Source organism: Puma concolor, chromosome F2 (genome assembly GCF_028749965.1).
Source record: "Puma concolor isolate L17-30 chromosome F2, mPumCon1.1.hap2, whole genome shotgun sequence".
NCBI classification, from domain to species: domain Eukaryota; kingdom Metazoa; phylum Chordata; class Mammalia; order Carnivora; family Felidae; genus Puma; species Puma concolor.
This window is the reverse complement of record NC_141684.1, coordinates 68,953,819-68,979,569: the sequence shown is the minus strand read 5'-3', so window position 1 is coordinate 68,979,569 and position 25,751 is coordinate 68,953,819. Positions and strand designations below refer to the sequence as shown.

The following is a 25,751-nucleotide window of genomic DNA, read 5'->3' as shown; positions in this document are numbered from 1 at the left end:
TGTGCCAATCTCTGACATGAGACAAAGATGTTGTATTATAGAAAGCTCAGAAACCAACAAGAAAGACATTCATAAAATACACTTGCACAAAGAAGTATATATCTCAGTGCACAGAAACCCAGGAAATGGGGCAGCTCCCTCCTCCTGGAGAGACAACAAAGAAGCAAGGATGTCAAGAACTGTTGAAGAATTTAAACTATGAAAAGTCTGAGTGTTAGGAAACACTGGGGCAACAAGAGAACAGATTAGAAACCAGTGAGAAGGCAGACCAGTGAGGAGGCTACCATAACATTCCACAAGAGAAATGATGATGTCTGAACTGAAACAACTATCCCAGGGATGAAGAGCAGAAGATGGATTCTCAAGATATTTACACAGTAAAATAAAAGTTAAAAAAAAATTTTAAAAATCCTGCCTATTTACACATTCAGGATATGGGAGGAACCATGGGTGATGAGGAAGATTCTGGCTTGAACGTGATCTTGGCTATAGCCTTCAAGATGCGCCTTAGTTTGAGTTTTCTATGAATATCTTGTCCTGCTTGCTTCCAGTGCAAACCCATTTGCCTTTATTGAATTTCTTCAAAGGACATCAAGAGGGAGGCTCCAAACAAGTCCAGCAGAAAAGACTTTTCCTGAAAAGAATGGCCAATAATACCATAATGTCAAAACTCTCCAGGAAGATTTAGATGTGTTTCCTGGATGATTGCTTAAATGAGATATCATATGCATACTGCAAATAGAGTGCCTGACACATTAGAGGTACTCAATAAGTTTTAACTATTTTGCCATTAAGGCTTAGTCATCAACATTGATCACAGGCTTTCCCTAGATGGTTAATTAATCATCAAGTATTTCAAGCAATATGTATTTATTGAATATGTGCACAGCTCTCTGCAGGCAATACTCCCTGCCATGTAGTTTGCTTGGAGTTGACTCCCAGCCTACAGAAACACTCTTTGGAAAGATAGTATAGAACAAGAGGAAGGCTATCAGTGTAGGAATCAAGAGATTAGGGTTGTAGCACTAGAGGAGTATGAGGTTAACCTAGTGCACTCATTCACATTTGAGGAAACTGGCTCACTGCCACATTAGTTGGATAGAGGTAGAGCCAGGCTTAGAAATGGGGGATCCCCCAGTCAGAAATGGGGGATCCTGACTCCTTGTCCAGTGACTTTTCCATGACATCTCACACACATGAGACCCATTCACCCTGGAAGGCCATCATGTGGTCTAACTTACTTCCCTGCATGGATGATACTATTATGATAGGTTAATTCCTGAAAACATAAAACAATGCCTTAAAATTAAGTTAAGCATGTCGGATACAAACAGCTCAACCTACACCCATGTTGCCAGGCCTTGGACACAGCATACATATTAGTAACTAGAAATAAGCACTAGTTTGGATTCTTTGTGATTTGGTGGCTTATTTTCCTAAATATATTTTTTCTACACTTCCATCTGAAAGGCAAAAGAAACTGCATATATTTAAATATATAAAGCACGTGCGCACACACACGCACACAGACACACATGTAAATCTTAAGTTTCATAGGTGAAACCGGTAGAATTTGGTGTTTTCTACCAAAAGTTTGACTGTGATTTGGTTAGTTTAAAGCCAACTTTAAGTTCTCCAAGAAACTCATCCGTGTTTTGAGTCTGCCAGGTACACATTTGAACAACCCAAACATTGAGCTACATTATATTTGAACATAGAACTTCTGCATCGTCAGCATGTCTGAGTTTGTAGCCTTGGAAACCGCATTAAGAAAGGGGAATTTATTAGCAATGTTCAAACTCATTAATTAATTAGTATTCACTCTCTCTTTGGCAAGTAAGCAATTTTATCTCCATTTTGGGGATGAAGAAATTAAATCAAAGTCAAAGAGCTCTACTGGCTCACCTGAGATTTGACTCCAAATAAAACTCAGGATTGAATGATTTGGGGGCCAGTATTTTGGTCACTGACATTGCAGTACTATTCTGAAAGAATCCAAATGAGTATGGGCTCTTACTGCTTCTTTCCCTGTAGTAACTGTCAAAATTTGATTTTGAGCAGTACTACGACAAATAGTATTTCATATCCAAAGGCGTAACTTCAAGGTTATTTGCATCTTTGAAGCAAACACTTGCTGTGATCTCCAATGTCTAGTTCTTATCCAAAAACCACTATATTAAATGTTAATATGCTATCTTTCATATTTCCATCATTATTTACTGTCATTTTAATCAACAAAATATTGTAATTTAAAAAGTACTACTCTATCTTTCTTGACCTATTTTTTCCGACATTGTTAGCCAAATGAAAAGAATTCTTATTTATGTTAGGGTTTTTGTTTTTTCAGAAATAGTCTTTACGGACAAGTAATAGTCCTTTAAAGATTTTTAACATGAGTCTTGAAAGAAAATTCATGTTTCAACAAAAAAACCCTAAGAAAATAAAAGCATTAATTTAACTTGAAGTTAAAATTTTTCTAGCAGCACTTATATTGTCACTTTTAAACTTGATATTATTTATCATTTTTAAGGTGTTCTGCCAATATTGATAAATTTTTTAAGTTCCCACTAAAATAGGGATTATTACTCTCATGATAAGAAAACTGAGGCAGAGAATGATATTCAATATGCTGAAAGTATCCTCATATCTAGAAAAATTCATGCAATATAGGCATATTACTAACACATTTTTTAAATGTTTATTATTGAGAGACAGAGCAGGGTAAGGGCAGAGACAGAGGGAGACAGAGGATCAAAGTGGACTCTGCATGGAGAGTGGAGAGCCCCCAGCGGGGCTCAAACTCACAAACCATGAAATCATGACCTGAGCAGAAGTCAGACGCTTAACTGACTGAGCCACCCAAGCGGCCCATTATTAATAACACATTTTATATTTCCTTCCAATATGGGCATATTACTAACACAATATTTTCATATTCCCTTCCTTTGGGAATTGAAAATAAAATATCAGGGGTGCCTGGGTGGCTTAGTTGGTTAAGTGTCCAACTCTTGGTTTCAGCTCAGGTTAAGATCTCACAGTTGAGTCCCCCATATTGGGCTCTGTGCTGCCAGTAGGGAGCCTGCTTGGGATTCTCCCTCTCCCTCTCACTCTTTCTGTCCCTCTCCTACTCACGCCCAAGCTCTCTCTCTTAAAATAAATAAATAAACTTAAAAAGAATACAATATGAAACATTTAATAAGTGCAAAAAGAACTGCAACCAAGGGCTTGAAATAGTTAATTTTGCTACTAAATAATGCCTAAGCTCAATAAAGAACTAACTCAAGCCCTCGAAGTTTGACTCATGATTTAATTGGCTAGATTGTGCACTAGGATGTGAAATAGAATGCGGGAAAAATCCTTTCTTAAAATAAATATTAAAGAACTGGAAAAAGAAAGAAAAACAATCTTCACATCCTAAAATTAAATTTCTGAAAAGCAACGTTGCTATTGCCGAATTTCTGTTTCACAATATAATGCAACATAAAACACCAATTCATGTATACCTATGTATATGTATCAGTTCAGTCCAAATTTACCGGTTCACACATCTATGTGGACAAAAGACAGCCCAAATCAATGTCCCAGTGAAGGCACTCTAGGCAAACTGAACAGGGTTGAGTCAAGAATACAACTTTGGGTTAGGGCTGTATGGAAAAGCATAAGGCGTCTGCCCCTATGACAGAAGTATAATATAACCACAGGGAGGAGAGTATCGAGAAAGATCAGTCTGGAAAGATACATGGTGATTAAATACTTACTTCTGTCATGAATGATTATGAGGAAAATAAATCATGTGAGATATTTCTGGTTTAAGAAAAAGAATCTGGATTCTAGAGACAAGCTTCTCTGAATTCTAATCTGGATTCCAAAACATGTTAGCTGTGTGACCCTGGTCAAGTTATATAACCCTCCAGAGCTTCTGTTTTCTCCTCTCTAAAATGAATAAAAATTAATTCTTACTTTGAAGGGTTTTTGGTGAGAATACATAAAATAACATGCTGTGAAAGAGGCTGGTAGAACATTTGACATCTAGTAAACCCAACCACATGTCAGTTCTCTTTTCTTCCCACATTCCCTCAGTCTTACTTAAAGATCAAGGGATACAAGGGCCAGCTTCTCTTACAGCCCACCAATTCTACTGGTTCCCAGGCTATTCAGAGTTTTGAGTCCCCTTAATCTTTTGATCTATAGAAGTACTCTTCCACTCTTCCACACTAGAGACACTGTAAAACTGTACAATTATTTGTCCTAGTTTGTTTGACTTATTTTGATGTTCTAAAAGGTCCTTGATAACCATGTTTATATACGTTTGCTTTCCAACTTTAAACTAAGGCCATTCCCATATCTCAACTACTACACCTAGCATCAGCTGTCACCCCTCTCTTTCTCCTTACATGCACACACACACATACACACACACACACACACACACACACACACACACACACTCCAGAGGGAATGTGAACATACAATTATCCAGAAAGGGTAACCCATTCCTTTTCTTTTCAGATCGAGAAGAGCTTCAAAAACCAGGAGAGTTCCTAAAAGTTTGAGACTGCTTGGGTAGTCTCAGAGATAGGCCTTAGATCTGCAAACCTCAGGCCACCTGAAGCCCACCATAGAAGAAAACCACACCCGTAGTTTGCTCTTCTCCATACCTCTGGCCTGACCTCCAGACTCTGCAGTGAGGCTCATGCTCAGCAAGTACACTAATCTAAGATATTTAGCTTCTTTGAAGAGTGGAACACTCAGAAGAAAGAAAGAGAAAAAAATTAAGTACAGACATTTCATTTACGCTCTCACCAGACCAGTTTTAAAGCATAACTAACAAAGCAAGCAAACCCATGGTAGAGTATACATCTGTCCATGGGACTGATTCCGTGTCACTGTAGTCTGAGAAGAGAGGAAGGGAAGGGAAGGGAAGGGAAGGGAAGGGAAGGGAAGGGAAGGGAAGGGAAGGGAAGGGAAGGGAAGGGAAGGGAAGGGAAGGGAAGGGAAGGGAAGGGAAGGGAAGGGAAGGGAAGGGAAGGGAAGGGAAGGGAAGGGAAGGGAAGGGAAGGGAAGGGAAGGGAAGGGAAGGGAAGGGAAGGGAAGGGAAGGGAAGGGAAGGGAAGGGAAGGGAAGGGAAGGGAAGGGAAGGGAAGGGAAGGGAAGGGAGAAGGAAGAGTAGAGAAAGTAGACAAGGGAAAGGAAGAGAAAAGGAAAGCTTCCTTATGAAGCTCATTTTCTTCAAAGCTGTGGGAATCATTAGGATTGATGCTAACAAAGCCAGGTCCTCACCAAAACATGAATTGGTATTACTCTTCCACCTTGGAGAAACCGTGCCCCTGCTCCTGAGTGCAAGGCCCTTCGCAAAATCCCAGGAAGCCTGTCATGTCAAAGTTAACAGTCTTCCCGAACCAGGCTCATAGCCCCAACCTCAGTTCCTCCCTGGTGACCCCAGAATGACTTGTCCTGACTAGGCTCTGTGGACATGTATATGTACAAACAAACCGTGTTTATTTCTAGGTCTCTGGGGGTCATTGAATGACCTTGAGATAAAAAGCAGTTGAGATAGAGTGGAGTCTCAGCCAGCTGGTTTTATAAAAGCTCCCTTTCCTAAAGAAGGAAAAACTAGAGTACCTAGAAAAACTCTTGGGATATTCATAATCTTCAGTTAACTGTGGTCTTCAGAAAACTGGAATCTGATTAAAGCTAGCTCCAATACAATGTAATTATATATTTTCATGGCCATGTGTTTTTTCCTTTCCCATAACTAAGACATTTTCCCCTCTAGGCTCTTTTCCCTACAAAATATGTTCAAGTAAATGTTCTCATTTTTAGGGTTTTAATTTTAAATATGGTATCCATGCATCTACAATGTACGTGTAACTACTGGGAAATAAAACACTGTACACATACATAAAACGTAACATTATATTGCTGCAGACTAGCTCAAACTCCAACGGGCCAGTCCTGACGTGAAACCTGAGTCATTCCCCTGCCTCTTGATACCTTTGTCATCAGGTGCAGAACAAATGATTTTTACCAGAGTTTAATTTTCATGGGATCGCCTACTCACTTTGAGTGGAGAGGCAGGAGAATGACAAAGAATGAAAAGCTTGAAAAATGGATCCTTTCCTGGCACAGGGAGACTGGTTCAGCATTCATTAGCATTACCACACAAACTCTACTGGATCCAGAGATTCCACTGTCCATCCCTTCTCCTCTCTAACACGCCTGGCCCCGGTAGTATTCCCACAAAAAAGTAACAAAATGAGTAAGGGACACTATAGGAGTCCAAGAACTTTGAGCTACACTCTATTCCATAAAAACACAAAAACCAAGCCGACCCAAACCAAAACACCTTAGTTCTTTGCCATAAGTTTGACATGGCTAACTTCCTACAGTACCTCCAAATAGCCTCCTTAATTGAAAACAAAAAAAAAGCTGCATCTTTATCGACTCAGTCTCTGATTACCAAAGTAAAAAATCCAAATACAGAAGTGTTCCACTTTATATATTTTATTTTTTAAGCATTTCTAAAACTTAGATTTCATTTTAAAAAAATACCATAAAGCAAAGGACTACTGAATAATTCCTTTTAAACTTATAATAAATATCTACAAACCACTGAAATTTAAAGCGTTTAAATACACATACAGACATGTCTTTCCAGACTTTTGTGAAATTCTCTAGAACACTCTGCTCTCTCACAAATGGTTACATAAGCAGATAGATTTCTGGGTGAAAAATTGTTGTGTAGGCCAAAATGGAGTTTACAGTGTATTTATCAAAATGCAATGAGTTGAAGGAAATAGTAAACTAAGAAGAACTCTGGAAATTTGGGGAGGGAGTAGTTTCATTCAGAAGCTTCATTTTCTTTTGTTTCCAAAAACTGAGATGCCGTGTCATGGTATATATAGAAATACATCAGGGTTCTTTAGATGTAATGCATGTAATCCTAATGAAAATTTTCCATTAAAAATTACTTTTGGTGTACTCATGAAGTATTTAAATCGAAGAATCAAATAAACACATATCGTGTGAGGTTCTAGTTTCCTAAATATAACTTTGAATCTCTAGTGAGGCGGAAGTTTATAAATAAGTAAGTACCAGGTTGAGTCTCTTCACAGAAGTCTCAGATCTATACAACTAACCAGAATTCTCTGGCAACAGGGTAAATCATAGGGGGCAAAGTCAAATTTCTATCAGTTCCTCTGTACCTTCTCTCTATTATGAAAAACTACATTGATTTATTTTTAGATAAAAGAAAAAGTAGTAAGTATTAAAGCAACATTTGCTAGAGTTTACATTTGTACTTCATGATAACCTATTGATATTATACTTCGTCAGATCACGTTGATGTAAATTTGAACTGAATTTGACAAATTCTGTCAAGGTGGAACAATGTCTGAATTATATGCATCTGCTAGGAAGAAAAACAAATGCAAAAATTGAAATATGTTTTAAAATAAACTCACCAGACTACAAATACTTTTCATTTGATAGCCAGAGGCTTTGCCATCTAACTTTCATTTGGATAAAGATGCACGAGGTCTACCAAGATATTTGTTTCCTTTTGTAACTGAGATTTATTTAAATGTGTCATTTTAAAAAAATTGTCCAGATGGATTTTTTAAGGCAAAAAAAACAATTCTCCAGGATATAGAGGACTAGCTACCTATAAAGTAATTTTTATGTTATGCTAAATTTATCATGTGATTTTTAGGTTTTTGTTACAGATGTAAGTACTTTCTTTTAAAAAAATGCAACAGTATGTATATAGTACAGAATAAATGTACTTTGGAATAACAATGATTTCATAAAGATATGCCAAATTTAATAACTATTGCATCCATGGTAAATAATATAAACAAATAGCATTTCTCTATTTTAAACATTTGCTGAATATACGTTTATGTATTATTCTTTTCTCCTTTGACAAATGTGAAAGCTATTCCAATTTCCATACAAATTCACTGGTATGTTTAAGGGAATGTCATTACCATGCTATTTACTTAATTTCTCAGGAAAAAAGAAAGAAAAAGAAAGAAGAAAGAAAGAAAGAAAGAAAGAAAGAAAGAAAGAAAGAAAGAAAAGAAAGAAAGAGAAAGTATTTGAAGTCTATAAACATGTGTTAAGATGATGTGCTATGTGATGATACATACACACATTCAATGTATTATATATTATGATAAAAGCTTTTCTTGACTCTTTGCTTATTCAGTAGAATTCAGAAGATAATCTGTGAATGATTAGTCCCATTTAGTACATACCTTCATTTTACAAGTAAAAATACACAAAGAGATTATCGTTTCCTTTAAGCAAATTAGGAAGCTAACCAAGATACTAAAAGGAAAAACATGACATAAAATTGTCATGTCCTACAAATGGATTTGTTGAATGAATATATTCTGTGTATCCACACCCCAAACACTTTTCTGAAACAGTAGGGATTTCTAGAGCAAACATTTTCTTTTTTAAAGAATAGTCCTTTAAAAACAATGAATTTTAGGTGACACACTATAATGTATGAAACAGATTCCTACTCTTTTCCTGAATATCTTATTTGCTCATTTGGAAAACGATTTGTAAAAGAATTATTCATTGCTCCCATGCATAAATTTTAACAATAATTCACCACACTTGACCAAATTATTTTCAAAGTATATACAGAAAGAAAAGAATACTAAACTTTCCCCTGCCTACATGTGAGAGCTTGTCAGCATCAACTCCAAGGCCTTTAATCCCAGGCTTTAAATAATTCAGATAACAGTTGATTACTCCATTGCAAGAAGCGTTGAGCTCTGCAAAATCTGAGTAACACAATATTTTCGACATAAAAAAGCCATTCTGAAATAGTAGGCATCTAAGTAAAACACTTCCTGAGACCAAACCATGCAACCCATTTTTGCGTTTCCTACATAAACTCTGGTAAATACCAATGTAGTTTACTACCAAGTAAGTCTGCCTTCTTGCTTTCATTACCAAGCCAGCTAGTTCTACAGCTCAATTTGCTGAAGTCACAATCGCCATCCATACACCATCCATACGTTTTCTGGGGCTTAAAAGGCTTCTTTGAATCATAACAAGGGAAATGGTTAGTTACGTTACACAGGAATCCAAAAGTGCACACAAACGAAATTCTAAACTTAAAAGACTACTGCTTTGACATTCACTTCTATTTCTTTAGGAAAATAATTGTTTTATAGCTTTTGACAACCAAGATTCAATATGTGCTGCCTCTGTTCACTTGTACACATCAGCCATTACAAAAGAGTTTTGCTCACTTGGCTAAATTACAACCTGAGTAATGTAAAACAGACAGAATAACCAAGAAATATTGGCTCCCAACCCCAAATCAAAAAGCAACAAGATTTTGCCATCAAAAATATCTAGCTGAGTTCCAAATGGATTAACTTCATCCATAAAGCTGATATATGTAGCATTTCACTTTGATGTATAGGAGTGTCCATATATGTCTGAGCATGTGTTCACAATTATCATGTAACCAGATAAATGAAAGAAACACAATTAGGTTCCATACATCCAATAAGCCCTTTAAAAATCATCAAAGTTGAGCAAAGAACCCACTGACTTTAGTGGCATGGAACATTTTGAACCGCTTTCTTCTCTAAAACTATTCATCACATTCTTTTCCTGAAATCCTTGTCAAAGCATTAAGAACCAGCAGCGTCCTCTTCGTCCTAGCAAACAAGTTTAGTCCTTTCATGTATCCAGACTGAAACATCATGAAGTAGAAAATCTACAGATTGCATTCAGCATCACCCAGAAGTACCCCATTTGACTACTGCTCATACCATTTGGAAACCAGTCCTCACATGACTACTGGCCTGACACCTCATCCATCAGCAGGGTGCCCAGAGCAGAACTGGACACAGTCTTCCTCGCTCCATTTCCAGAGTGGAGGCCCAGCTGGGAAACAGGCTTCTCTTCCAATAGCAATCAGATCTTTAAGATCAGGCCTTAGCAATTTGACCTAAAGCCATCCTTCCTCGCAACAAAGTCTCCAACATCTTCAGAGTAAGAGAAGGGGAGTGAGGCGAATGAGGAGAAATCCAGGTCCCGGTGGCCTGATTAGAAACTTTGTTGTGTCAAATAAACTTGGGCCACTGGAGGAAGGTACCCTATGGTTGCTCTGGCTTTAGAAAGCTCTGTCCAGGGCTTCTCAATCTTCTTTTCACCTCTCTCCCCCTCTCTCCCCTCTTCTCTTGTTTCAAAAGGGGCCTCTGGTCAGCGCTGATTAATAAGTGTTTTTTGTTGTGAAGTGTTGAATAATAGAGGATGGCCGGTGACCCAGTAAAGACTAAACCTTGCTCTGGTTTATTGTGGCAAGCTGAGAAAGGGGCTTTAGGCCCGGGACCCCAAGCACTGACCCGCACACATCCCGCGGATCGCCTATTCATTCTCTCAGCCCCACAGTCGCCCAGGCTCCCATTGTTTGCCAAGCAACAATGGAGATTTCGCAGGGAAAGTAAAGCTCTTTTCAGATTCCTCTCTGATGTTTTGCATTTAGGGAAACACCGACCTCCACTTTTTTCCCCGACATTTTTCCTCGCGGCAGTAAAAGCAGTTCGTTTTCGGGGAAACTTGTGTGAGTTTGGTGCTTGGTCACCAAACATCAGTGCTATAGAAGGAGGCGAGACGTTGGGAAAAGGAGAGCCCCGGAGATTTCCTTTTTTTGAAACGCATTTAGAGGACGGAAGCGGCCTCCAGGGAGAGAGGGGAAAGGGGGGGGGGGGAGGGGAGAAGAAAAAGAAAAGAAAACGGGTCCTCGTGGGGGTGGCAGGGTCCGCGGGGGCTTCGGGGCGGAGGGGCGAGCTGCCCGGCCCGCGGCTCCTCCAGGCCGGCCGGAGAGTGGCGGGTCCGGCTCGGCCGCGGGCGAGCGAAGCGCGCCGTCGCTGCTAGCCTTCCCCCTTCGCCTTCCTTCCCGCGCCTGTCTCTGCGCCTCCTCCCCCAAGCCCGAGGCGGGCCGTCAGGCCCCGGCGCCCCGGCCCCGGCGCGCTCCGGGCCCGACCCAGCCGGGCGCGGGGTGGCGGTTGGGGGGGTGGGGGGTGCGGGGGGAGAAGGGGCGGACGGAGCGGGAGCCAGGGCCCCGCAGGCCTGGGCCGCGTCTCCCTCTCCGAGAGACTTACTTCTGCTGTGCTTTACTGCACCCGGGCGGGGAAGGCTTTCCAATTTTCCCGTCGGCCCGGGGAGCCGGCTCCCTCGGGGCCAGCTTGGGGCGGGCGGAAGGCGGGCGAGGGCGGCGGGGCCAGGCGAGGTCTCGCCGGAGACGTGGCCGGGCCTCCTGAGGCCTGGGCCGCTCGACCGCCTCGCCGAAGCCACCACCGAGCGGGCAGTTGGTGGGCATCTCGCCCCGGGACCAGCCCGGCGGACCCGCCGCCCCCGGGGACACGGCTGCCTCCAGACCCAAGGGCTCGCTTGGCCCCCAAACGCTTGCTGGCCGCCCGACGCGTGCACGTGAGGGTCGGAGGTCAGCGGGTCGGCCGAGAGAGGCCGGAGCAGGGTGGGGAGCCGGCGGCTCCCCACTGCCAGAGTGCAGAATCCGCTGGGGGTTCGCACGGCCCAGGAGGGGCCAAGGGCGCGGTTTTGCGGGGCCCGAGCCGCGGGCGCTGGAACGGGGCGCCGCGTGGGGCCGCCCGAGGCCACCCTCCCCGGACAGGCCAGGTCCCCGCCCTCGAGGCCGCCCGTCACGCGATACTCGGGTTCCGCATCCCCGCACGCCCTGCCGCGCGCCTCCACCTTCCCCCAGCGCGCGCCTGGACGCGGGGCGAGGACTAGGACGAGGGCGAGGGCGAGGGCGAGGGCGCCGCGCAGGCCGCGCGGCCTGGTGGGCGGCGGGAAGCTTGCACTGCGCCTGCCCGCGCGGCCCCGGCCCGCCGCCCTGCAGCCTCCAACCGCTCCTTGACAGCTCTCGGAGCCGGGAGAGGAAGAAGAGGAGGAGGAAGGGCAGAGAGAGTAGGAGGAGGTGGCGGCGGCGGGCGGCACACTAAGGGCAGAGAAGGGGGAGGAGGGCTCATTGTCCGGTCCCCCCAGTCCAATTGATATGCTAATCCCTTTTCTGATGCCATAACAAAGAACACCTTTGCACTTTTAAAAGACTTTTGTGCCCTGGCTACAGAAGTTTATTATCCACTAATTAGCAACAACTTCTGGCAATGAGTTGGGTTACATTTTCATAAGCTCCAAGCCCGGGTGCTGAGGTGCGCAGGACAGGAGATTTGCGCGCTTGGCAAACCCGAAAAAACCCGAGGCTGGAAAGCGGTCGCCCGCTCGGGTGCCTGGGCCAAGGGTGGGAGGCGGAGATCGGAAGCTCTGTTCTCTGAAAGGACTGAAAGGTGTCCAGAGGAAGGTTTTTTTTGGGCGGGGAAATGAGCGAACTGGGCCCAGGGTGTTAGGTGACCTTATTTGATCCGACACTGTGGCCCCTGTCCGGAGAACTGCGCGGAGGCGGCGGCTGCCGGCTGCCTTGCAGGTGTCCTGGCCCGGCCATCTGTTGGGGGGTTGGGGAGGAGGGGTAAAAAGGCCCAGGAGAACGTTCCAGCTTTCGCCTCTGACCTCTCTAGCGTTTTTCTTTGCAGCTTGGACCTAGAATAAACCTCGGGCGAGTAAGCGGCCCATACGTAGAACAGGCACCCGCCGCCTAGGTTTCTTCCTAAGGCCTCCCCGTTATTAAGGCTGAAATTCCAGGACCAGGAAGAAGAGGCAAAGCTGGCATCACCAGAGCCAGGGTGGGGGTGGGGAATTTTCTGTGTTAAGGGCCCACCTGGGGTCGTCTGAAGTCGTCACCCAACAGAGCAGACCCTTCTGGCTAATCAGAGCACAGAGCCGCAGCTTCCCGGCTGCGCGACCAGTGCGCACCGCGTGACCCTGCCTCCCTCAGGCTTTGGCAAGACGTTGCCGATCTTTAACAGTCCCACATCCCAGGTCAATACACTGGAAACAGATAGAATGAGCATCATCTGGTGAAAGATAAAGGGCAGGGGGACAATGCGCATTCCTTCTAGTGCTTCCTAACAGAACGTTTTCTCTCGCCGCTAATAAAACACCGGTTCAGTGAGGCCTTCGGTCTGGGCGTAACTGCAAAGCTGTTGTTTTATTTTAAGTCATTCGAGACCCCAAACCCAGCATTTTGGCGAACAAGCACACGTATGCATATGTATGTATACCTTTTATTTTTTAAAAAAAAAACCCTCTTTCATTTTTGGTTTTCACTTTTTGCAAACGACCCCACTGAAGGTATTGTTGGATTTTTCAAGCAGATGTCAGCTGGGTGCTGGCGGCCTGTTCGTCCTCCTGCGGCAGCAGAGGCGGCAGAGTCCGGTTTGATAAATGTTCAAGGTGAAACATGGCCTTACTCAGAACCCCAGGGTGCTTTACGGTATAAGAGCGAATATTCAGCGACGGGAGGTGGCCAGTGATATTGTTTCATTCCCTTTCGATAGAACTAAATGTGGTTGTCTATAGTCCTAACCTCTCTGACATCTGAATGCAGTGTTTCTGAACAAGCCCTGTTAGAACCAGAAAATGGGGAGTGGGGGTGCTGATGACTTAACGGAATATTGCTGATGAAAATACAAGGAAGATACTGAAGATATTAATGGGGTATCGGGTCCCATGATTTCCCAGACAGGAGTTTCAGAAGCAAGAAAATATTCCCAAATCCACCCCCCCCCCAAGCAGTGGTCTTGGGTGGGGTGAGGGAGGAGGTGGGTGATGAGGAGGAGGAGGTCTTTCTGTTATCACCCTAGCCCCCTTCATTGAGGAAGAACAATGGCCAGGCCTGGATTTTTTTCTGAAAGAGAAACTGCAGGAAGGCAGAATTGCTCTTTGTGCCCCAGGCCTTTTAGAGGAGGGGGAACCATACACACGGACGCCCCCCCCCCCCCACACACACACCATTGGGCGGTGTCTTGGAGATCTGGACCCCTCAGAGACTGAGAGCTTTAAAAAAAAAAATAGTCGCAAGCTCTGTCGCCCAGTAAGGCCCACTCAGCCGCGGGAAGAAACCCTAGCAAAACCAGAGACCTCAGATTTCGCCTGGCAAGAAGGGGTGGGGGGAGGAGGTGAAAACCACACACTCTCACATGGTATGTCAGCCTTCCCACACCCCCTACCACCATATCCTCTGATCACGGTTGATTCTGCTTACGTGTGTATTTCAGATTAAGGATGTTATTTATTTATTTATTTAATCTTTCAGATCTTCCCATACCACAAAAAGGCTTAATTCCTTTCCAAGGTGAAGAGTTGAGAAAAGGGCTCCGTTTTAAAGGGGTGGGGGAATCATATGACTGTGACCTTGACGTGTAAAGGGGGAGGGGCGGGTAGATTTGGGCCCAAACCTTTGGCCTCACCGTTTCTGGGGCATCCTAGGCCCTTTCTAAGGACACCCACAAGAAAGCAAGTATATTTTCAAAGGTTTCCATTAGCGGTTCATTCGCTAAAGTTGGGAACTTGGTATTTTCATATTATGTGAAATACATGATTTAATTATACTCCAAAAACAAATTAAGGACAGGCCTTCTACACAAATTGGAGGCAGCTAAATGCTCTTTTGTGCCTGCAGCCCTCGGGTTGTTATAGAGGCTGCTGATGCATGAGAAGTAAGTGACTGATTTAACTCATTGGGATGCAGGAAGCGACCTGCCCTCTTTTGAAAAAAAGCGAGGGAGAGAGAGGGAGAGAGAGAGAGCGAGAGAGAGACTTCGAGCTGCAGAAGAGAGAGGGAGGGGACAGGAGAGAAAAGAAGGAGAGAGAGAGAGGAGGGAGAGGGAGGGAGAGAGAGAGAGAGAGAAGAGAGAACGCAGAGGGTGGGAGGCAGGGAGGGCGACCAAAGCCCCGCTTTACTGCGTTGAACGCTTCTGAATTTCAAGCAGAAAGTAGAAGGAGCCCCACACGGCGATGAGCGTCTTTCCTTGGGCTGCGTGTGCAGAGCTTAGACAATGAAAATCTCCATCCCCCTCCCCCACCCCCGCTAGGCTACAAGATTTCTGTTGTCTTTCCTTCTCAACGGTGGAAGATGTGCAAAATCAAACCTATAGAGATGTGTATGTATTTTTTTCACAAACAAACCAAACGGGCTGAGACGCGGATTACCCAAACGCGCACCGGCTGTAAGTACTAGCTTTTCCTACGTTAGCCGTGCTCTGCGTCGCTGGCTGGGTCGGGAGTGTTCGCTTTGTGAGTCCGAGCGCGCGGGTTGTGTTTTGGTGTTTTTATTCACAGGGGCTTCCTCGAAGCTTGCACTTTCTGCACGTGAGCGGGTGAAGCGTTTCGCCCGTGGTGGGCGTGCAGAACAAGGCACGGGCAGTCTTGGATGCGGCGACTTGGAGCAGCGGGCGGGGGGCGTCGGGAGGCGCGGAGCGCAGGGGTTCCCGCGTTGCGAGCATCCTTGGGAGCCTCCCGCCGGGCTCCGGGCTGCAAGGCTGGTTCCTGGCACTGGATGGAAATCAGGTCATGGAGATCCCTAAGTTCCAGCATTACCAGACGTGCATGGGAGACAGGATGGAACTGGAAGGAGAAATCTGAGGAGGAGGGAGGGGATGCGAGCACCCTCGGCCTAGAATGGAGTCCTGGGCCGCCGCGGGCCGGGCCCCTCGGCTTGCGGAACTTAGTCTGGCCGGGTTTGGCTGCTATCTAGCATCGCGCCTTTGGTGGGTCTTGTAGCTACACCTCATACAAAGGCTCTTCTTGTGACAAGGGCTGAGTGAGGGTGGCAGAGTGTGTCTCAGGGCGCCCAAGCGGGGGAAATTGTGGTTCTGGGGGAGGTATTTTTTTGGGCCTCTTGAAAATGTGCAAGAATTCCGCGGGCCCACGCTTTCTTTGTGTGCCGGGCAGCGCCAAGCGCTTTGTGCTTCACAAGGAGAAAATGGCGAGTCCTATTGTGTTTAGGCCATTTTCTTCCGGTACAAGGATTTTCCCAAGTTCTAAACACTTCTTCGGAAAGTATATGGTCTTATCCTTCCCCGGGAAAGTGTGAATCGCTGAAGTTCGGCCCCGTGGCCTGGCGTGGGTACCGGCCTCAGTTTAGGCGAGAGCCTGTTTTCTTGCCGTTGGGTCACTTGCATCAAAACAAAAATATGACCAGTTTGTGAAGGTCGGTGTCCTTCAAACATTCGCAGCGGATTTTGGGGATTCGGAAGATAAGCGTCTGTGTTTATGTGTTTAGGTACATGTATATAAATAACATACTTTTCCTGATAATCTGAAGAGGAAAATAAAAGACGAAAGACAATGAAATGTTTGGAGAGAGGGGGAAAAGTTTTTTGTTTTTTTTTTTCATTATTCTTTCACCCCCCTGGAAGAAACCCCAGGGGAGGTTAAATGTTACTTTGGCAGGTCAGTCTTTTGTTTTTTCAAACGAAGGTGAAACGTTATTTTGGACAGAGGGAATTACTAGATAGATTTAACTACTAGAGCGTATGCTTTCTTTGCTTCACTAGAAAAAAAATATATATATAGCATGTTAGATAAGGGATTTAATTTAATGCTCTTAGTGCTGTGTGTGTGTGTGTGTGTGTGTGTGTGTGTGTGTGTGTGTGTGATATCTATAGCTATTTACAAAGAGAGAGTTGAGGTTTTGTTTTGGCTCTTTTTTTTTTCTTCTCAATTTGTCATTTTGTAAAAATTTCTGCACTTGTTAAGCCATTTGTAAAAGTAGATGAGGATGCCCAGACAAGGATGTCTATGTCACTTTTCTTTTAAGAAAAAAAAAAGAAGAAGGTTGAAAAAAATACTGTTTTCTACTCACTACAATTCTTTGGACCCCTAGATGGGGTGGTGATTTTGTCAGCTCAAAAATAATGAAATGCAAACTCTTCCCATCTGTTTCCTCTACTCACAATTTGGTGACAAATATGGAAAAATTAAAACAACTGGATTGGGGAAGAGAATTCAAAGCCTAGAGATGTTACCCCTTTGACATTATCTTAAGATGTTATGGCATTAAATTGGTGCAGGAGCATTGTGATTTACATTTTTCAAAATGCATCACTAGCGTCTCCCTTCCTGTGGATCAAGACCATGGACAGCGAACTAATATTAAATCACTGAGCAAAAAGGACTCTAGTAAAATTTTGTGAGAGCAGAATGGAAGTTTATATTCAAAATGTGTTAGGAGGCAAAAGCAATTTTTTTTTCTTTTTAGAAAGAATTAAGACTTTTAAAGTTTGGAATTTCAAACTTTTTCTACCAAGTCTCAAGAAAAGAATGATTTATATATGCTGTCTCAAATAGTGTATGTTCTTTACCCAATGAAAATGAGATGAGGTCTACCTTTTGTTACTGGTAAATAACAAATTTAAATCCATCCCTCTAACATGTGGGCTGTTTCTTATAAGGCCCTGAAACAAAGTGAGTATAGAAAAATTTTACTATTTTAGGCTGGTATTACCTGAATGACACTAAAGCAAATTAAGTTGATTTTTATCAGTGACTGAATTTCTAAATGCATAGAATTGGAAAAATTAAATGCCACTTTGATAGACAGGAATAATATGAATGGATATATAACCCAGCTACACCTTCTAGTCCTGTTTAGGCATTGTAGTCTATAACCAACAGGGCAATGTTGTGGGCAAACATTTTTTTTCCAAGAGTCACAGATTTCATGTGTGTGTGTGTGTGTGTGTGTGTGTGTGTATCTGTGTATATATATCTATATAGATATATATACACAGATATATATATATATATACTGATTTGATTTGGGGGCACAGGATTGATTCACTGAGGCTCTGTGTCAGAGATCAATTTACTTAGTTTCATATGGTATTTGAATTCCCTTTATTCCTTTACAAAATTGAACTTGACTTGAAACCATTTCATTCGTGAATTACATAACACATTCAAAATTGCTCATTTAAATTCCCAATTTTATGTGATCTTTTGGCTTATTTCATAACCTGACTTCAGTGTGACCTGTAAAGGACTGGGAAATCATATAAGCAGAAATAATAGGCAGGTTTGAGAAATGGAAATAGTTTCTATTTAAATTTAAATTTTAAAATGATATCAAATTAAACAGAGTTTAGGGTCTATGGATTAATTATTGATCTTTGATTTGGCTGTAAAATAAAAGTGCAGTCACCTGAATGTACAAAATCAGATGATATAAACGTTTTAGACACACACACACACACACACACACACACACACACCTTTTTGTTTAGTTGTTTTTGGAAACCTTTTTCAAAGTATTTGCAAAGAACGTGCAATGATCAGGACCATGGTGAGGTCCCCGTGGCTCACCGAGAGGTGACTCGGGGCTCTGGTTGGTACACAGAGTTCGGTTGAGAATAGGTCATTGTTTAGAAACGTACATTCGTCCGGGATGGCACTCGTGATAAGATTAAGCATAAACCTAAACCTTGGCCTGGGGAAAGGATGGCGGCAGGGGCGAGGAGGAGAGATGCGGATAAACCCTGCTCTGTTGCTTGCGCACATAATTAAAAGGCCGCCCCTCATCTGGAGCGTGGGCTCTGTCCGGCCTAAGGTGCTTATTCTATAGTTACTTGGCCAACCATGTGTGAGTGAACAAGAGCCCAAGAGCTTAGAATTAAGGATCTAGATGAAATGTCCAGGAGGTGTCGACTCTTGTCTCCATTTTAGGGAGAGGCAACCGAAAATGGTGACTTTGGCTTGCCTTGAGCAAGCCTGAGCATTGACTGGAGGGCTGTGAGGAAGGGCCAGAGAGACTGGGGGCGCGACGTCTTAGGGGGCTGTCTTTGGACCTCTGTGTTGGTGACAGGGGGGTATAGGCAAGGGCACGGCACTCGCCCTTTGCTGTACCCAGGCGCAGTTCTTGGGGGCTGAGCGCCTTCTGCGGCTCTTTGGTTTCAAGGACACAGCGAGCTGCTCAGGACTTTGGGAGCCAACATCTGTCTGACTGGTGACGTCAGCAGCCCGTGTAATCCTCTTGTGCTGAAGGCAGATGCCTTATTTGTTTGGCTGGAGCGAGCCATTAATCCCTAATTCTGGATCAGCAAGCGAGGGGGAAAGACCGGACCGCTCCGACCCACCCCCACCCACCCCCACCTCCCACCCTAAAGCACCTTATACCACGGAAGCCTCTCAGCCTCCTCTTTCCTCCGCGAAGGCGCTCAACAGCAATTGAAAACGCTTTGGTCCTCTCCAGGTTTGATCAGAGCCAGTAGGTCTTTCTCCTTCGGATTTCTAGGGCTATGTGTATATGTAATTCTTTCATCGATCGTTTCGATTTTCTTGCTGGGACGCGCGGGTCTTGCAGTTTGCGGGGTCCTAAGCCAAGAAGGGGTGGGGATTGGAGAGTGCGGATGTAGAGTGTGGTCTGAGGGAAGGGGTGAGGCTGGGGCAAGGGAGCACAGAATGCGGGAACTGCTGGACTGCGCCGGATGATCTTCTGCGGACGCGTATTGACAGTTCCAGCTCCCGACGTCTCTTCTCCGGCAGCTGCGGTGCCGCAGCGTCTGGCCCCCACCTCGCGGCTTCCGCAGCCAGGACCTGCGTGCTCCGCCACCGCGCCGCCCCCCGGGCTGCGCCCCGCGGGCTCCGCGCGCCGCGGGCCCCTCTGCGCCGGGCTGAAGCCTGAGGACAGAGGTCGCAGCCCGCCGTCTGGGGTCCCGTCTCCCCGTCACCTTACCTCCCTCGTCTGCTCCCTCCCGCCTCCTGTTCCTCTGTCCCCAAACTCCCCCTCCCCCCACCTCTCTCCCTCTCTAATGCTGCACTGTGATTCTGTTTTTCAGAAGCGCGTGCTGGGGAATCTGCGCTGGACTGGCTCTCGGCGCTCCCTCCAGCCGCAGCCGGTATCTACGCCGCCCAGGGACTGCGGTGGCTGAGGATCCTCGCTTCCTCGGACGCAGGAGTCGGAGCGGGCCTTTCCCTTGGGCCGACCGCGCTGTAGGGGACGCCGCGAAAAGAGCCGCTGCGCCCGCCAGCTCCTGCCCGCTGCGCAGAGGGCTCCGCCCGTAGAGGTCAACTCCCCTCACCCCTTCCTCTCTCCTGCTCGCCCTCCCTCCGCCCGGCCCAGGTTCCTCCAGCCTCCAGACTCTTGCCGCAGTCTGAGGAGAGCGCGTCGGCTGCGCTGTTCTGAGCCGTAACCCCCAGTCGGGCCCAGACCCGAGGTCCGCGCTCCCAGGCAGTGGGGAAGCCTTAGCGAGCTGCCTTTTCTCTCTGCACCAAAGCTGTAGCCAGACCAGATGGGCCGCCCAGCTCTCTCGGGACTAGGCAGGTGCGGTTGAGTTAATTTTTCCGCATTACAAAGAAAGACGACCCAGCCCGCCCTTGGCCTCTCATCTCTTCCCCAAACCTCCCAACCGAAACCACGGTGACGTTATCAGAGGACACAGAGCCTAGGCATATCTGCGTGTTTATCTTACACACACACACACACACACACACACACACACACACACACACATGCATGATTACTTTCCCTTCTATACGCTAGATCTCATTCCCGCTAGCAAGAAGTGACTGACAAAGCTTTCTGCACCAGAACATGCAATGGCGCGGTCCTTAAAACCGGCCATCCCTTACAAGTGACTTAGAAGGGATGCAGGGCGAACCAACTCGGTTAATTGCCTTCAGGAAAATAACACGATTACGAAATTAGATCTGTACCAGGGGAGTAATTAACTTCGATCCACGCTGTCATTTGAAAACTAGATTTATAGGGTATGTATGTTTTTAGGTGTGCTGTAAATGGCATGCAGATATATGCATATGTATACGCAGACACATGCATCGTCTACACTTCCACCGAACAGACTAATTAGCAGCGGCTCTGGCAGCTGTGGCAGGAGGCGAGCTGAGACAGGAGCCCGGCTTATGAGTTACGACTCTGGGGGAGTTGTAGGGACTCAGAGCTCGGCGTAGGGGGAAGGGCAGGAGAAGTGATGTGTTCGCAGTGGGTCAGTTACTTTCCGGATCAAGATCAGACTCTGCCCTCCGTGTTCACAGCGGACCTTGATTTAATGTCATACAATTAAGGCACGCGGTGAATGCCAAGAGCGGAGCCTATGGCTGCACTTGAAGGACACCAGAGCGTCTCAGGACGAGAAAAGGGAAAAGGCAATCACAAGGGGGTTTGAGGGGTAGTAGAACAAACCCATCATTTGCCGCATACGGACCCTCAGAGTGATTCCAGAACCAACCTAGTGTTTCCAAAGCAAACCGGTCATAGTTTTTGGTAAAAGCCTCGGAAATCTGCTGGCGGATTTTAGGAGAGTTCCGGTGACAGGAGCTTCAGCTGTCAGGAAAGCAGGAGTTCCAGTTTGTGCAGATATTCTAGAGTTGAACTGTTTAGAAAGCAGTGGATCTTTAAGAAGCAAGTAGTGTGATTGTTTGCGATTCTGGGCCAAGCTGCCGAAACAAACAGAACAGAGAGGACAATAATGTTAAATGGCGCCCTCATCATATTGCGCAAGAAACCTCGAATGGCTCAACTCCTTCGGGAAGCCCTCTACAACCACCACCACTGCCCTCTACCCGCCCCACCCCTTCTCCCTTTCTCTTCCTAGTATCCAGTCGGCCTTGCCTGACTTTGAAAAGCCAAGATAATTTCCTTGTATCGACATAGTCTCAATGGTCAAATCAGTCAAAGGAGTAGGACAAGGGGAAAAGGCCAAGCCTGAAACTTTAGAAGGACTCTGCAAATTAATTTATTTGGAAGCCAATGAAGTGGACTTTGTTAAGGTAGTAGTTCCGCACCACGGCCTTGGAGCCAAAAACAAACCCAGATTAAGAAAGCGAGCCTTGATAGATGTCTTTGTTCTGCCTTGGCCTGCAGGGGCTGGGAACAAAGGAGAGGAACTGAGAGAGGATTCACCAAAGTGGCCGCGCCCTTAGCGCCTGGCGCTGTCCGCGGTGCTGACCTCGGCCCTCTTCTCTCTCCGTAATTTAACCAAAAAGCAATAGGACCCTCCCGCCCCCATCCCGAAAAATAACAGAATATTAGGTAATTTGAGAAAGAAAAAAAATTAAAGGCAGAGAAATGCCGCACATGGCAAAACCTAATATTTTACCAAAATAGTCCACTCTAGCTGTTGCCACACTTGACTTGCCCTTTACAGTCTTGGCGTAGTTACGTAGTTAGTGTATGTACATTGGGAAACAATTCCACTTTATTTAGACTGAAACCTGAATCTAGCAATGGGCGAGACTTGCAAGGAGAATGAGGAGAATGAAGGCTCTATTTTTTCTTTCTTTCTTTCTTTCTTTCTTTCTTTCTTTCTTTCTTTCTTGTCATCTTCCTTAAAACATACAAACTTATGGTCTTCAGCTGCATACCTAAATAGTGCTAGTGTGGTCAGTAAAGGGACTCACAACGGACTCAAGTGTGGGCCTTGAGACTTACCAGAAAAGGACAGAATGGGGACTCACTAGATGAGACCAAGCAGGAGTCCACCGAGCCCCATCCCCTCAGGCAGAAAGGGCAGCCTTCCTAGGTGGGTCCAGAGCCCCAAGCTCTGCAGACCTCTCTGATGCGCGGAGCAAGCTCCGCGCTTCCTGGCCGGCGGGAGGCACTGCAGGCCAGAAAACGTGAAACCCGCACTGCGGAAAAACCAACTACAGCATCCTTTTCCTCCTCAAAGCTCTGTCAGTTGCGATTGGAAAAGGGCAGGGTGGCTTACCAAATAGCAGACAATGAAGATTTCCTTTAGGAGTCGAGGGGCGTATGGGTCAGTATTCATACATTCAATAAATCTTTTATATTGAGAACATTAAATATAAATAATAAGAATTTAAATATCTTAACTAAATAATCAAAGAGAGATAGAGAAACAGGAAATCAGCCAATGTGTAACCAGCCTGAGGTCGCAAAAGAAATTGCTACATGCTTGTTTGTGTTTATAAATCCACAAACATAAAAGATGTTAAAACTAGAAATAGATAATAGTAACAATAGATTATAGAATAATAGATCTATAAAAATAGAAATAGATAACAATCCAGACTGGGCAACAGAGGTGGCAACACCAATTTTGATCCAGATATAGAAATGGGCCAAAATGGGTCATACATTTCATCGGATTCATTCTTTTACACCTGAATGATGGAGATATATCAAATGATTCCAAAAATAAAGTGGTAAAGCACCTATTCTCAGGAGATAGTCATACTGCCTTCTCTCAGGGTGGATTTTATTTGTCCTCCGATTTTAGAATTCTGCGAATTAGGCCTTTCATGTCCATTGATGACTTAAATTTCTATCTCATTTTATATAATTTGAGAGGGAATAGGTAAAACACACTAAAAAAGGGGGGATTACTTGAATAATAAAAGGAAAGTGTTTGGAAACATTCCTCTTATGCCTGTTAAGAGTAGTCATTGGAAATTGAAATGAATTTAAAGCATCACATGTTATCATGGAAGCTTGATTTCATTCCAGGATTCATGCAATTGTGCCGATCTGCACCCACATTCCCTCGGATATTTCATGAAGCAACAAGGGTCCAAGGTTGCAAAATATTTCTGCCTGAGTTGTGTTATAATTCACATTACATAATAGAAACCCACCTAATTCCCCTCACTCTAATCCTTCCTGTTTAGGAAATCTAAATTCATCCTCCAGAAAACTAAGTTTTTAAATTACTTTCTAAACAGAGATGAGAAACACGGTGTGAAAGAGAGAAGGTAAAATACTGTTTAAATAAGGGAACATTTAGTATTCTGGTTACAGCGATTAAACCCAGAATGGTTACTGATCCGTAATATTTCTAGATTTTTAAGACTATTTTATTTTCTACTTCTTTTAAAAGTAATCATCTGGTTTAATGTCATCGCCAATTTGACTGCTATGAAATTCAGTGCTCAGCATTTTTTGCAATAAAACAATTTAAGCTTCGCAATTGGAGAATTTCGGCCTGGAGTGCCACGGGGGTCCTTTGACAATCACAACTTTCATTTAGTGGTCTGAAATTAAAGCTTTTTAGAATAAGTTGGGAGCAGCTTGACCCTTTGAAATACTCAATGACAACCCTCCAGGGAAATAGCATGTTTTCTTCCTGGGAAGGAGATGCTAGCGCAGTGCACCAGGGAGTAATACGCTGTCAACAATGCCAGAGCGCCCTCTGCTGCCAGAAAGAGGCAAGACACTAGCTAAAATATCCAGATGGCACTGAGTTGCTGGGTAAGCAGTGAAAACGTTAAGCTCTTAGAAACATTTAATCTGTGAAATTTAAAATCTCTGATCATATTGTATTTTTGAAGGGGCCACCTGATTTTGATTTTGAGAACTCCTTGAATAATTTTCTTATATTTCTTCAAGGTAGTGAAAGGTCAAATGTTATGAAGTTTCAGTCTGTCAAATTATTTCTGTAGTTACATTTCTGCACTTTCTCTAATTTTATATGAAAATATGAAATTGCAGTTCGGAGTTAAAAAATCTTTGTGCTGAATATATGAGCAAATAATTCTTTTCCTAGTTTCTCTAGATAACTAAGATCTAATAAAAAAATTAGCTAAAGATAACAATCATAGATTGTTAACATTTTTAAAAATTAAGGACTGAGGTAAAGAATCATTTTCTTATTTTGGTAATTAACCCAGATTTTTCTCGAGCTTTAAGTCTAGGAAAATAAAGTGAGTTATGTTTGAGGAAGAAGTTGAAAATTTTGCTTCACCCTAATATATATATTCTTTTTACCCTTGAAATTTTTGAAATGAACTTATATCCATGCTTAGCTTAGAAAGATTTCATTAGAAAAGAATGCACTCTGACTGTAAACAATCTGATGTGGCTGCAGCACAGGCAAACTCATAAAGAAGCAATACCTGAATTAAAATTGAGTTTTTCAGTATGGAGCAATCTCTTTTCAAATGAAATTGGAGAGCATTTTCTAAAAGGTTAAAAATTCTTTTTGATTTTTATGTATTACAGGGTTTGTATTGAGTTTTAAAATGTACAGCTGTATTAATTAAATGTTGTGAATCTCAAAATTACAGCCTATTTCTAAACACACACACACCTTTGCCATGAAGACTATGTTGAATATATCAGTGCTAATGTAATAAAATGCTTCTATTAATTATGTGGTTGTTAAATAAATCTTGGAAAATAAAGTTCTATTTATTTTATGGTGTCAGAATGAAATAGATATCCAATATCACTTATTTAATCCTACTTTAAGTGAAAATTCTTACAAGAATTTGTAAGCTATAAAATTGCTGACAATATTAAACCAAAATTTAAAAAATTACATAATTTTATAATTTGCTATAAGAGAAAAACTGTTGATTAAATATTAAACTAAGTTAAATATTTGGCCAGTTATGTAAAATTCCATAAAACTACAGGTACATTTGTCTTCTGAAGCTATTTCTCCAAAGAATGTATTTATAAGTTTATGGCATAATAATAAAAATAAAGAAAATTTTTAGAGTTTTTATACTTTCATTCTAAGCATTCTTTAAAAAATTAAATATTAAATTTATTTTTGTTTAGTTTCCATTTCTTTCTAAACAAATCCATATTTAACTTAGGAGAGAATTTACACAGTGATGTAATTTTTCTGTATTCCTAACAGTTATTATAATAAGTTTAAAACCAAATTTTAAGTAAATAAAATGCATAATACATATCAAAACATTTTCTTTCTACCTTAAAAACCATTTGTTTTATTAAAAAAAAAATACAAGAGAACAAACTAAAAGAGCTTTTCAGATGTGCAGAAGACACTGCCCAATGGTTGCTGTTCAAATCTGTATGTAAGGATTTTTAACCTCTTCTTGTTTTTTATGCCTACAAGGGGTAACATTATAAC

General features: G+C 43.6%; 1 protein-coding gene and 1 long non-coding RNA gene across 2 annotated transcripts in view; one reads left to right on the top strand and one right to left on the bottom strand.

The window, feature by feature from the left end:
- The window catches only part of LOC147572084 (uncharacterized), a 526,072-nt gene extending 512,716 nt beyond the window's left edge, over nt 1-13,356 (bottom strand). The window contains exons 1-4 of the mRNA XM_086695169.1: nt 13,291-13,356; nt 12,410-12,499; nt 12,179-12,328; nt 11,139-11,917 (exon numbers count right to left, since the gene is read on the bottom strand). Coding sequence (XP_086551295.1) covers nt 11,139-11,917; nt 12,179-12,328; nt 12,410-12,499; nt 13,291-13,356 — 1,085 coding nt within the window. The remainder of the gene's footprint in view (nt 1-11,138; nt 11,918-12,178; nt 12,329-12,409; nt 12,500-13,290) is intronic.
- Nucleotides 13,357-19,035: 5,679 nt separating this feature from the next.
- On the top strand, nt 19,036-25,374 carry LOC147572083 (uncharacterized). The gene is made up of 2 exons (XR_015246482.1): nt 19,036-19,159; nt 19,731-25,374. It is a non-coding gene; the product is annotated as an uncharacterized LOC147572083 (long non-coding RNA).
- Nucleotides 25,375-25,751: the final 377 nt, after the last annotated feature.